This window comes from Phallusia mammillata, chromosome 3 (assembly GCF_965637545.1).
Source record: "Phallusia mammillata chromosome 3, kaPhaMamm4.hap1.1, whole genome shotgun sequence".
NCBI classification, from domain to species: Eukaryota; Metazoa; Chordata; class Ascidiacea; order Phlebobranchia; family Ascidiidae; genus Phallusia; species Phallusia mammillata.
The window spans coordinates 22,052,251-22,066,624 of record NC_137254.1 but is presented as its reverse complement, the minus strand read 5'-3'; the positions used below and the strand labels follow the sequence as shown (position 1 = coordinate 22,066,624).

The following is a 14,374-nucleotide window of genomic DNA, read 5'->3' as shown; positions in this document are numbered from 1 at the left end:
AAACTAAATAACTGAAAGCCACTTCTCAAGGTTGATCTGTACAGAATAAACTTTGCTTAGATGTTCCGCAAATGTTTATTCGATGTCAGATGAGATCAATTTAATCTTATCATTCTTATATCAAGACGCAGGTATTGTTTTGACGTTTAACCAAAGAAGTTTTGTTACATTTATACTCTTAACGGGATTATCTTTTATTGGTTTTTGTATACAATAACATTTTGAAAATTGTTGTTTTGTTCAATCAAAAGATTATTAACAATGGTGATATTCTGTCATTCAAAGATATGTAGGTATAATGGTGTCTGAAAGTAAAAACAGACACTATGTAATGCACGACACTACATTATTTTGCGGCACTATTTGGCAGCTGGAAAAGTTTAAAAGGGTTAATACTGTTTATTAGCGTTCTTTGCCGACATCTATCAGTTAGTTGTAAAGATATACTGCCGAGTATTTGTTTAGGTGCTTGCCCTTCTACTATACTACCAATAATATGTTTTGTTTTTATTTTTTTCTATATGACTTGTAATATTTTTTGTGTTATATGAGAAATATTTATTTTTGAAGTTGTAATAATAAGAAACGTAAAATCTAAAAGCAACAGAAAACATACTTTCGATGCGAACAAACTGAGTCATCTTGACTGAAATTGGGGAACCTTGCGCAAAAAAGGTCAAGAGCGTAAACAACAAAACACGCCAGACATGTGACTTGTGTTGCATTTAAGAGAGGCTGTTGCTCAATGCTCATCAACAGATCAATAAACTTGGTGTCTTGTTTTACAACTGTGCATACGAATTACGAACTAAAAAAGACGTATAGGGTTTTATTTAGGTGCACTTTTGAAATAGTTTTGTGATTGCAATGCACTTCAGTTAAGCCATTACCACCTTGTGTGTTTTGCACGTTTTGAATGTCAGTTCAGTTTTAATCATTTTAAAATTGACATTGTAAATAACCCTAAAATCTTCTCACAGTTGAAAAGCATTTGTCATGGCAGTGTTGGCTTATTTTAACATTGTGTTCAGTCAAATTTATTCATGGATTATTCCTGCTATAATCGGTATTGTTGTATACCGATGGTTACGCAAACCCCACCCCAATTTTCCACCAGGACCTTTGGGATTTCCAATTGTTGGTGTCATCCCATATGTGTCAAAGAATTTGGTGGACACTATATTTGAATGGAGCAAAACCTATGGACCAATTATATTTGCAAGATTTCCTGCAAATCCCACTGTGTTCTTGAACACTTATGAAACCATTCAAGAGTTTAGCATGATTTGTACATTTTGATATCAGCATTTTAATAAAATTTATTTTTTGTGCCTTGAAAGCTTTGTCAATATGACTCCAACCAGTTTTTTTAACAGGCTTTTTCAAAACAATCAATAAAGTTTTCTGGCCGCCCTATTATGCCTCTGTTATATGAAGTTACTAACGACACTTCAGGCATTATCATGAAAGATTATGGACATGAATGGAAAATGCAAAGGAAATTGGGCAATAAGGTTTTTCGTGGGTGAGAATGCATTTCTTCAAAAACTCTTTTTTGGAATGTTATAAATATGTAAATAAATCTTATTTTTAATTAATCATATTAAACTTGAATTTCCCCGGTTGTTCTCTGTACACAAAAAAGTCAGTAGTGCCATGAAAGCTTTAAATTCAGGCGAAACTAGTTATTAATTGCTTGGTATCTAGTTGCGTTAGCTGTTTTAATGCCGAAAATATTCTTGCCACATCAGTCAATCCAGAATGAAAATGTGCAGCACAGTGTTAAAATTTGTTGCTCTTCCAGCAGACTTATATTGTAAACTAACCAATGTTCAACAGCCCATACCAGATACCCTTCTCAGAATATTGTCAATGGTTCAGGTATTTTACAATAAAAATTTACTGGAAGAGCAGCAATTGCTAATACTGTATGTCTGGCACCAATAGCTTATTTGTAAAGAGCACAGATTGTTTTGTGACTTACAAACACTTTTTAAAAACTGCCTATTGTAGATTTCTTTTTGGCGACCGAGGATTTGAAACCATTGTTCAAGAGGAAGCAAAGCTTGTAATCGAACAACTGAAGAAAAAAGTTGACAAGCCTATTCACTTCAATGTGTGTATACATCCGTACCAGGGAAAAACCCTGAACTCTAAAAAGGGGAACTCTTTAGTTATAACCACATTGTTGTTGAACAATGACTGTAGAATAAGTGCAAAAAAGCTACATGTTTGTACCATTATAATTTGGCACAATATTTATATATTTAGACTTGTTCAAAAGCAAAATCTATTTTTATTGCCCTAAAATTTAAGGCTATCGACAACATAAATAACTTCAAACAGGTTGAACTTAGCAAGGCCACTGCCAATGTCATTTCAATGGTGGTTATTGGTAGGCGGTTTGATGAGGATGATGCTCAGTTTAAGGCACTTGTGGAAGGGTCAGAAAAAACGTAAGTACCTGTAAATTAAACTCAACAAGGTACTTTGGTGTTTCCTTTTGTTAAATTTCGTATTATTTATTAAGTATACATTACACTGGTTAGTTTTTATTCAGTAACAGAGAGATAATACAAATTTTTCTTGCAAATTGTTAGAAAACACTGGTATGCTGGTTTCTAAGATATACATAAGACAGAAATTGGTAATGCTCATAGGGCCATTATTTCTCAATACTGTCAAGCATTGCCATTATAACTGTCCAAACTAAGCTAAAAATTGTTTCTCAGTTGAAACTTTTTGCTCTGTTTTACTTCAGAATGGGAGATCCAAAGGATGCATTACTTGTTCAAATGAGCATGATGTTTCCAATTACACGCTTTATTCCGCCTGTTGGTAATGCTGTTAAGAGAACTATAAAGTTGCATCTGGATATTTTAGGTATTCCTCTTTGCAAGGTTAAAAATGGTCTTACAATAAAAGACATCCTTATTTTGTCTTAGCTCCAGTTGTGACACATGCAAAGTTTTATGTGAAGTACACATTGCAGTAATATGTACAAATTTGTAAATAATCGTATTTTTTCATCCAGATCTTATGCATGATTTTGTGGTTGAACGTCAAAACAACTTTAATTCTGAGAACATTGAGTGCTATGTGGATGCTTATCTTTTCCAACAACAAAACTCGAACCCGAAAGAAGCTGCAGTTTTTACTGTAACCAAATTACAACCATTATTTGTAGAATAGCATGTTTAATTGAACAAACCTAACCATATAAAATCCAATTTATATTTAAGTTACTGTAAATGCATCAACAAAATTTTCAGATCTTCCGGCAGTTTTTTATTCTACTGTGCCAACGTTTCGATGTCCCATACGAAACACCTTCATCAGGGTAATGACATACATTGCAAACACAAGTTATTATAAAGCGAAAAGGGCTGATCTGTTAGCGCTTTCACCACAGCTCTCTTGTGGTGCAGAGGATGGTGGGACGTGAAATGCAAGTAGCGCCTGGTGCTCGTTGGTTTGTGGTACACTTGCGTGGACTTGTGTTTGCAATGTATGTCATTACCCTGATGAAGGTGTTTCGTATGGGACATCGAAACGTTGGCACAGTAGAATAAAAAACTGCCGGAAGAGCTGAAAATTTTGTTGATACGTTATGCCTGGCAGCAACAGTGTATTTACTGTAAATGCATTGATAATTAAATTTTTATTGGCACCATTTTATAGAAACATGAACTGCATTCACTTGTGAAAGATCTATACTTTGCCGGAATTGAGACATCTAGCCATACTTTGTCATGGGCTTTTTTGATACTTCTTCACTATCCAGAATGCGGAAAGCAAATTCAGACAGAGATTGATAATATTATTGGCAAGTTTTAACCAATTCTGTATTTTTTTAAAACCACAAACACTTTACACCTTATGTCCATCTCTTGTTTCTGTATAACTATGACCTTCTTTTTGAGTTAAAGAGAAAAACATACAACTTGTGCATTCCTACATGCTTACTGTTAGGTCACCACAACATTCAGTTTTTTTGCCTATGCTCTCTTTTAATGTCAAAAAAGACAAGTGATAAAAAAACATTTTGAAGTTTTGGTTTTAACCCATTCAAATTACCTTTCACCCCATTTGAACAATACCAGACACTAACAAGAACATACAGCTAGGTGATTTAATTTTGGTCAAGTAAGGGGTCTTAATTTTTTTATTTGCCTACTGAAGTAAATAACAATTATGAAAAAAAAATTATATGGTTGTTTATCAATTTTGTAGTGTGACTGTTTTTCAAGTCCATAATTTGATTCACATAATCCCATTCGCTTTGGAAAGGCATAGCCATAAATATTTCCTAAAACAGGTGAAGATGAACCTGGCCTCAACCATCGGGAATCAATGCCGTACACCTGTGGCTTTATCCAAGAAGTTCTGAGGTTTCGAACAATTGTGCCATATGGTGTCCCTCGTATGACAAGTGTTGATGCAGAGCTGAATGGCTGTTACATACCAAAAGGAACTACTGTAAGTTACTGGCAATTTGCATGAGAGGGAATTCAGTGCTTAATGTCTTCACATAAAAATAGTTATATCTAGCAGTTTGTTGTAAAAAGACCATATAAGTTTACCTTTTAACATTAGTTGAAATTAGTAATATTATATTAGAACAGTGGAGTTGATGAGTAAACTGTGAAATATCATAACAACTATGAATAAAAATAAGTTTCCAGCTTCACTTGTTAAGAGCCTAACATCCTGACTATAGATCTTGCTGCCAGATAAATTAAAAAATAAATAAATTAGGTTTTTAACTTCTATGTAGGTGATGGCTAATATATGGGGTGTACACAATGATCCTAAAAACTGGACAAATCCTGAGAAATTCAATCCCCTTCGACATATTGATGACAGTGGCAATTTTTTTTTGTCACCAAAAGTTATGTCATTTTCGGTGGGACAACGCAGATGCTTGGGTGAACTTCTAGCCAGATCGGAGCTTTTTATATTTCTTGTGGCCACACTACAGAACTTCAACATCTCCAAAGATTCCAGTCTTAATAAACTTCCTATTCTTGATGATGGGGTAATGAGTGGTGTTTACGTTCCATTGGAATACAAGCTTGTTTTGACTTGTCGCTAAATACAAATTATTAAAATTAAAAAAAAACAGTTCTTACTGTAAATTTTAAATATGATGTTTAACCATAATATTTAGCTACACAGCCCCGAGCAAAATGTAGACCAAAATTCGACCCCATTATACCTTTTTAACACGTGACTTTTTATCGCCGTTATCTTTACGTTTTAACCTGCCTTTCGCGCTTGTGTTTATTGCCTTTTTTACTGTTTTTACGCACTGCTTGATTTTAGATTTATTCATTTGAGAATGACACAAGTTGATGTCAAAACGTCATGCTTTATGCAAATATATTGGCTTGTTTGTTTCTGGTTAGAATCTTTAAAACCGTGAATTGTGTACCTATTTAGCTACAGTTGAAAAAGAAAGTGAGAAAATGGGAATGGCCTTGAATGAGGATAAAACAGAATGTATGGTCATTGCCAAAGTAGCAGGAGCGCACAAATGTAATATACTAGTTTCAGATAAACCAATCAAACAAACACGAAGGTTCAGATATCTTGGTTGTATAATAACAGATGATGGTCAGTGTAAATATGAAATTAAAGCCAGAGTTGCACAGGCAAAAAATTCCTTCATAAACCTCGAGACAATATTGACAAACAAAAAATTACATATAAATACCCGTGTGGACCTTCACAAAAGAACTGATTGACAACCTGAGTGCGGCTGAGATGTGGTTCCTGAGAAAAATGCAACGAATATCATATACCTCCCATAAAACCAATCATGAGGTATTAATTCAGACGAATCAAGAAAGATCACTGTTAAGCACAATAAAACTTTGACAACTCAGGTTTTTCGGCCACATAACCAGACAACCAAAACAAGAGTACTTAATTTCGTGTGGCAAAATATGTGGAAAACGTTCACCTGGACGACAAAGGAAAATGCTAATTAATCGACTAAGGGACTTTCTAGACATCCAAGCAGAGAATATTTTTGAACTGGCAAGAAATAGACACATTTGGAGAAACCAGTGTTTCATGGCAGCCGAAGCCTGGTTCAGGCATGGAACTGGATGATGATGACCATAATATTTATTTATAATTCTATAAAGCTCACTTGCATATGAAGCATATACCTTAAAATTACTAGCATATAATTTAAAAAATATTGAATATCCCAAACACCATTATTGGAAGGAAGTTTCTTAATCAATTTATTTTCATTTCTTCAAGTATCTTGTTTGGTAACATGTTGTTCTTTTTCTTGTAGGTGATGGCTAATATATGGGGTGTACACAATGATCCTAAAAACTGGACAAAGCCAGAGAAATTTGACCCTCTCCGACATATTGATGACAATGGTAACTTTGTTTTGTCACCAAACGTCATATCATTTTCTGTTGGACAGCGCAGATGCTTGGGTAAACTTCTAGCTAGATTGGAGCTTTTTATTTTTCTTGTAACAGTTCTCCAAAACTTGAACATCTCCAAAGATCCTAGTCTTAATGGACTTCCAAGTCTTAAAGGTGTAATGGGTGGCTTTTTTGTTCCATCAGAGCACAAGATTGTTTTGGCTTGTCGTTAAAGATTGATGATTAAAATAAACTGCCAAAAAAGTTTCTCATACAGATTTTCAATGTATTGCTTGGCTATAAAGTTGCCACATTTTTTTTTTTAAAACAATGTTTCACCAATGCATCAGTGTACTTACTCGTAGACTTGTATTTGTGTAATGCGTTTTACTTAATATATGTTCTTGTATATGCAAGTTGGTATGCAACTAACAAATATCTTTAAAAGGTAACTTTGATTAGCTGTAACTCTGAACCTCAAGTATCTTTCCTGTAAAGGTGTACAATTGCTTCATCATGTTGTACTTTTTTTTCTTTACCTCACTCTCTTCACAGTTGCTGTTTATAGTTATGCAAATATTGAAGTGTTATCATACTCTTCACAACATTAAAATCACACCTACCTTAGGTCCATACACCTTTTGTAACAGCTCGTAATTTACCTCAAGTTTATTTTAGCCATAATTAAAAAAAATATGCTATGTGTCCAGTGTTTAGTGCAACAATCATGTAATCACTGGATCATCACTTAACCTGGAGTATACAACCTGTGTTCCCCAAATCAAATAACCTTCTAGGTTTTACAGTATGTAAGCCTGAGATCCATTTGGACGTAACAAACTAAATAACTGAAAGCCACTTCTCAAGGTTGATCTGTACAGAATAAACTTTGCTTAGATGTACCGCAAATGTTTATTCGATGTCAGATGAGATCAATTTAATCTTATCATTCTTATATCAAGGCGCAGGTATTGTTTTGACGCTTAACCAAAGAAGTTTTGTTACATTTATACTCTTAACGGTATTATCTTTTATTGGTTTTTGTATACAATAACATTTTGAAAATTGTTGTTTTGTTCGATCAAAAGATTAGTAACAATGGTGATATTCTGTCATTCAAAGATATGTAGGTATAATGGTGTCTAAAAGTAAAAACAGACACTATGTAATGCACGACACTACATTATTTTGCGGCACTATTTGGCAGCTGGAAAAGTTTAAAAGGGTTAATACTGTTTATTAGCGTTCTTTGCCGACATCTATCAGTTAGTTGTAAAGATATACTGCCGAGTATTTGTTTAGGTGCTTGCCCTCCTACTATACTACCAACATAGAATACTCATAAGTAATCTATGCTACCAATAATATGTTTTGTTTTTATTTTTTTCTATATGACTTGTAATATTTTTTGTGATATATGAGAATTATTTACATGTCAAAGTTGTTATAATTAGAAGCGTAGAGTCTGAAAGCAACAGAAAACATACTTTCGATGCGAAGAGGTTGAGTCATGGTTACTTGACTGAAATTGGGGAATCTTGCGCAAAAAAGGCCGAGAGCGTAAACAACAAAACACGCCAGACATGTGACTTGTATTGCATTTAAGAGAGACTGTTGCTCATCAATAAGTCTAAAAACTTTGCTGTTTGTGTTACAAACAACTGTGTATACGAACTATAAAAGACATACAGGGTTTTATTTAGGTACACTTTTTAAATAGTTTTGTGTTTGCAATGCACTTCAGTTAAGCCAAAACCAACTTGTGTTTTGCACGTTTTGAATGTCAGTTCAGTTTGTATCATTTTCAAAATTGACATTGTAAATAACCCTAAAATCTTCTTGCAGTTGTAAAGCATTTATCATGGCAGTGTTGGCTTATCTTAATGTTGTGTTCAGTCAAATTTATTCATGGATTATTCCTGCTATAATTGGTATTGTTGTATACCGATGGTTACGCAAACCCCACCCCAATTTTCCACCAGGGCCTCTGGGATTTCCAGTTGTTGGTGTTATCCCATATGTGTCAAAGAATATGGTGGATACTATATTTGAATGGAGCATAACCTATGGACCAATTATATTTGCAAGATTTCCTGCAAATCCCACTGTGTTCTTGAACACTTATGAAACCATTCAAGAGGTTAGCATGATGTTGTATTTGTACATTTTGATATCAGCATTTTAATAAAATTTAATTTTTGTGCCTTTTTGTGTCAATATGACACTAACCAGTTTGTTAACAGGCTTTTTCAAAACAATCAATAAAGTTTTCTGGCCGCCCTATTATGCCTCTGCTGTATGAGGTTACTAATGACACTTCAGGCATTATCATGAAAGATTATGGACATGAATGGAAAATGCAAAGGAAATTGGGCAATAAGGTTTTTCGTGGGTGAGAATGCTTTTCTTCAAAAACTTTGTTTTAAAATGTTAAATATGCAAACAAATCTTATTTTTGATCAATCTTATTAAAATACGATTTCTCTGTTTGCACTCTTTAGACATAAAAAAGTCACTATTGCCATGAAAGCTTCTTTGAGACTTTAAATTGTGACAAAACTGGTTAATTTATTGGTTTTAGTTTCATAATCTGTTTTACTTCATAGTGATTTGATCCAGAACCATCCATTTACCAAGTAAATGACAAAAAACATTTTGACACATAAGTTAATCCAGAAGCAAAATATGCAGCACAGTGTTAAAAATTGTTGCTCTTTCAGCAGGCTTTTATTGTAAACTAACCAATGTTCAACAGCCCATGCCAGACACCCTTCTCAGGATAATGTCAATGGTTCAGGTACTTTACAATAAAAATTTACTGGAAGAGCAGCAATTGCTAATACAGACAAATCCGGTTAATCGCATCATCGATTTGCCAAGGACATTTGATGCGATAAACTGGATTATGCGATAATCCGGTTGCTATGTAAACAGTACACGCCATTAACAAAAGTGCTCATTTTCACTTCCCCAGATAAAACAAAGTTGCAGTGACGCTCAACGGTGCAGTATTTTCTCTCTTTTGTTGCCAAGAATTGAAAAAAAGTACTCTCAAGTCAAAACTAGATTTATTACTCTTAGCGCAATACATGGCGTCATGCTTCCTAACTGTCGTGGCTATGGTGCAATCGCCAAAGTGTGTTGAAGAAACAGTAGAAACGCACACACACCCCTTAATTGGTGCACATGCCACAGTTCGCTTGATTTGTGCTTTCTCTTGCAGTCAGGTTTATTTGAAAAGATATGTTACATCGCATCGTAGCCAAGGGGTCCAACATTTAAATTTGGGAACTTCCCTATGACGACGGTTTATCAAGTTTTAGTCTTGTTTTGGGTAGATCCCTTATAAATATGCTAGGCCCCTCGCTTAATATACACGTAAAATGGCCTGTTGTTTTTGACCTATTTCGTTTTCTAGTTGAAACCAACGCGTTAAGCGGCCAAGTGCTAGGTGCATATTTGTAAGCAAGCCCAAACTCAAAAGTACACGACCCAAACCTGGTCAAACTTGCAACTTCGGCACATTCTACAGCGCTTAGGCGCTAAGGCGAGCTGCATCAGTTTCTATTATAACCCGTTATGCTTCAAAAAATCAAACCAACAACAAATACTAGAGGAATAAATGCCTTTCTTGATCGCTGATCTACCTGATAAGTTGCACAAGGTCACGAATAGAAGTCATAAAATATGGCAATCATTGGCACGTTACCAATTGCGTGAATCTAAACAACATAGTGTGATTACTTGCGATCTAAAATTTGTACATACATTACGTGTTTGGCGGGTCATGAACAATATATCAGAAAACATTTTTAACTATTTGTTTTACATTTAACATTGTTCAAATTTCAATACAGTTTAATACTTCGAATTTGGTGCAGTTCGCACTTAGTAAGAAATTACAATCAGCATTTTTGCGGAACACTAGTTTTGTAATTTTAACATGTTGAACTCTTTATTTAAACGCTTGTTATATCACTATTGACGATTAGATAAGCCAACAAAAAAAGGATCAATGTGCACAGCTTTGAGATAATGACTCCTAGTTATCGCACAGCGGTAAACTGAACCCCAATTTAATCTCCTAATAACTTTTTGAAAAATATTTTATGGTCGAGACGCGTAATTTTCAACTTTGAAATTAGATGCGTTATTTGGTGTAGAATGCAAACATGCATCTACGCCTTTTTCGTGAACATTACTTCCGGAGGATTGGATTTTTTCGACTTTCACATAGAGATCATCAATCCGGTTAATCGCATATTTCGTTGAAAATTGATGCGAATATCCGGTTTATTCGATAAACCGGTATGCGATTAACCGGACGATTTTCTTAACAAACGATTGGCGACGGTTTGGGATTTTTAATTGTGATGCATTTAACTGGATTATGCGATTAACCGGTATGCGATAAACCGGATTCGTCTGTACTGTATGTCTGGCACCAATAGCTTATTTATAAACAGCACAGATTGTTTACAAACACTTATTTTAAAACTGTGTATTGTAGATTTCTTTTTGGCGATCGAGGATTTGAAACCATTGTTCAAGAGGAAGCAAAGCTTGTAATCCAACAACTGAAGAAAAAAGTTGATGAGCCTATTCATTTCAATGTATGTATACATCTGTACCAGGAAAAACCCTGAGATCTTTAGTTATAACCACATTATTGCAGAACAATGACTGTAGACTAAGTGTCAAACAGCTACATGTTCATACCGTAAGAATTTGGCACAATGTATACATTTAAACTTGTTTAAAAGCAAAATCTTTTTTTTTTTGCCCTAAAAACAACTATTATCAACACAAGATCAAGTTCAATAAAGCAATAAATAACTTTAAACAGGTTGAACTTAGCAAGGCTACTGCCAATGTCATTTCAATGGTGGTTATTGGAAGACGATTTGATGAGGATGATACTCAGTTTAAGGCCCTTGTGGAGGGGTCAGAAAAAACGTAAGAACCTATTTCTGAATTAAACTCAACCAGGTATTTTGGTTTTTCCTTTTGTTAAATTTCATATGATTCAATAAGTATTAATTACACTGGTTAGTTTTTATTTAGTAACAGAGAAATTAAACACATCTTTATTTGTAAATTATTGCAAAAAAATTGTAGTTATGCTAGTTTCTGATATAGGCATATAATATAGGAAAGTGATAATGCTGATAGGGCTATCATTACATTGTGTCGTAAACTGACATAACATGTTTTTTTTTAACTTTTCTGATGTTTCTGCTTTAGAATGGGAGATCCAAAGGATGCATTACTTGTTCAAATGAGCATGATGTTTCCAATTACACGCTTTATTCCACCTGTTGGTAATGCTGTTAAGCGGACTATAAAGTTACATCTGGATATTTTAGGTATTCCTCTTTGCCATAAGTTTAGAAATGGTTGTTCAATGCCAAGCACCCTTTTTATGTATTTATGTAAAGTGAATATATTTCATAGCAGTAAATTGTACAAATTTGTGAATAATGGTATTTTTTCATTTCAGATCTTATGCATGATTTTGTGGTTGAACGTCAAAACAACTTTAATTCTGAGAACATCAAGTGCTTTGTGGATGCTTATCTTTTCCAACAACAAAACTCGAACCCAAAAGAAGCTGCAGTTTTTACTGTAACCAAATTACTACCAATATTTGTAGAATGGCATGATTATTGATCAAACCTAACCATATAAAATCAAACCAATTATATTTAAGTTACTGTACATGCATTGATAAATAAATTTTTAATGGCACCACTTTCTAGAAACATGAACTGCATTCACTGGTAAAAGATTTATACTTTGCCGGAATTGAGACATCAAGCCATACTTTGTCATGGGCTTTTTTGATACTTCTTCACTATCCAGAATGCGGAAAGCAAATTCAGACAGAGATTGATAATATTATTAGTAAGTTTTAACCAATTCTGTATTTTATTAAAACCACAAAATGACAACACTTAACGCCAAAAACCTTATGTTCATCTATTGTTTCTGCATTAGGCTATGATCTCCTTTTTTGAGTTAAAGGAAAAACAAACCACATGTGCTACATGCTGCACAACAACATTTGCACACAACTTTTTTCTAATGTCCTTAGGTGATAAATGACAAACGATAAAAAAATAGTTTTGTACCTTTTGGCTACAAACCTTTACCCCATTTGAACCATACCAGACACTAACAAGAACATACAGCTAGGTGATTTAATTTTGGTCAAGTAAAGGGTCTTAATTTCATTTGCCAAACTACTTGCTTCACACAACCCCATTCCCAATGGAAAGGAATAGTCATAAATATTTCCCAAAACAGGTGAAGATGAACCTGGCCTCAACCATCGGGAATCTATGCCGTACACTTGTGCCTTTATTCAAGAAGTTCTGAGGTTTCGAACAATTGTGCCATATGGTGCTCCTCGTATGACAAGTGTTGATGCAGAGCTGAATGGCTGTTACATACCAAAAGGAACCACTGTGCGTGACTAGCTATTTTGCATTGGAGGGAATTACACATAAAATAGTTATATCTTGCAGTTAATGCTATAGATTTATGCTGTTTATAATTGTAATGTAGTTACAAAGACCGTTTAAGTTCACCTTTTAACATTAATTAAAATTAGTAAAATGATGTAAGAACTGTGGAATTGATGAGTAAACTGTTAAGTATCATAACTACTATGAATAAAAATAAGCTTCCAAGCCTTACAAGGTTTCTAACTTCATTATTTAGGTGATGGCTAATATATGGGGTGTACACAATGATCCTAAGAACTGGACAAATCCTGAGAAGTTTGATCCCCTTCGACATATTGATGACAGTGGCAAATTTTTTTTGTCACCAAAAGTTATGTCATTTTCTGTTGGACAACGCAGATGCTTGGGTGAACTTCTAGCCAGATCAGAGCTTTTTATATTTCTTGTGGCCACACTACAGAACTTCAATATCTCCAAAGATCCCACTCTTGATAAACTTCCTATTCTTGATGATGGGGTAATGAGTGGTGTTTATGTTCCATTGGAATACAAGCTTGTTTTAACTTGTCGTTAAACACCGATAATTGGATCTTTTAAAAAACAGTTCTTACTGCAAATTTTAAATGTGAGGTTTACCATAATGTTTATTTTAATTCTGTAATTTTAATGTTTTCATTGTTTTTTATTGAAATTGTATCACCACAACTAAAACATTGTTTGAAACGAATCATCATAGTTAACCTGTTCTTATGTGTGTACAGTTCCTGCATATTGTACTTACGTATTGTACTTATGTTTCCTCTTGTGCCACCACTGTACAGCTTTTGTGCAGGTATTTTGGTGATATCTCAATCAACAGTTTCTGCATCATGTTGTCTTTGTAAATTCAGAAAAAAACACTTAGTCATTCACCCTTTTAAAGAAATAAAAAAAGAAATTAAAAAGTACTTACAATTGCTTCATCATGTTGTACTTACTATGTTTTTTTACCTCCCTCTCCACAGTTGCTGTTGATAGTTAAGGCAAATGTTTAGGTGTCAACACACTCTTTATAACTTTGAAACACACACTACCTTACGTCCTCATGTAACAGCTTGCAATTTACCTCAAGTTCATTTTTGCCACAAATAAAATCAGAAACATGCTATATGCTGAGTGTTTGGTGAAACAATCGTGCGATTGCTTGATTGTTGGCTTATTCCGTAGTTCGGACTGGACTCCTAAACCTGTATTGCTCAGACCCATGGGCGCCGGCAGAAAATTTTGCAAGAGGGGGCAAATTTTGGCTGATACTTTACCGCATCAAAGAATTTGTTATATATGAAGCCATAAATCGTGTACTTCACAATTGAGTTGCCTAAAAGTTAAAGCATTTAACGATGTAACAAATCCCCGCGCTGCCACTTTAATTAGGTTTGCTGCTAAATATGTTAAATTGAGGTACACTGAAATTCCAAGGGGGGGGGGGGGGGGGGGGCCTTGCCCCTACGTGGCGGCGCCCATGCTCAGACCAAC

General features: G+C 34.5%; 2 protein-coding genes and 1 long non-coding RNA gene across 3 annotated transcripts; 2 read left to right on the top strand and 1 right to left on the bottom strand.

Moving 5' to 3' along the window:
• Positions 1-39: 39 nt before the first annotated feature.
• LOC145218039 (cytochrome P450 2C20-like) lies at positions 40-5,419 on the top strand. Its single transcript, XM_080085436.1, has 9 exons — positions 40-1,273; positions 1,375-1,525; positions 2,014-2,116; positions 2,347-2,456; positions 2,762-2,883; positions 3,035-3,159; positions 3,682-3,826; positions 4,319-4,479; positions 4,778-5,419. The coding sequence occupies exons 1-9, from the start codon at positions 997-999 to the stop codon at positions 5,093-5,095; spliced, it is 1,512 nt and encodes a 503-aa protein (XP_079941562.1). The 5' UTR covers positions 40-996; the 3' UTR covers positions 5,096-5,419.
• Positions 5,420-7,734: 2,315 nt separating this feature from the next.
• Positions 7,735-14,006, top strand: LOC145218032 (cytochrome P450 2C20-like). The gene is made up of 9 exons (XM_080085428.1): positions 7,735-8,532; positions 8,636-8,784; positions 10,903-11,005; positions 11,239-11,348; positions 11,637-11,758; positions 11,893-12,017; positions 12,152-12,296; positions 12,699-12,859; positions 13,116-14,006. The coding sequence occupies exons 1-9, from the start codon at positions 8,254-8,256 to the stop codon at positions 13,431-13,433; spliced, it is 1,512 nt and encodes a 503-aa protein (XP_079941554.1). The 5' UTR covers positions 7,735-8,253; the 3' UTR covers positions 13,434-14,006.
• On the bottom strand, positions 13,704-14,327 carry LOC145218041 (uncharacterized). The gene is made up of 2 exons (XR_013857536.1): positions 13,837-14,327; positions 13,704-13,772 (listed from the first exon to the last, which is right to left on the bottom strand). It is a non-coding gene; the product is annotated as an uncharacterized LOC145218041 (long non-coding RNA).
• Between the last annotated feature and the right edge of the window lie 47 nt (positions 14,328-14,374).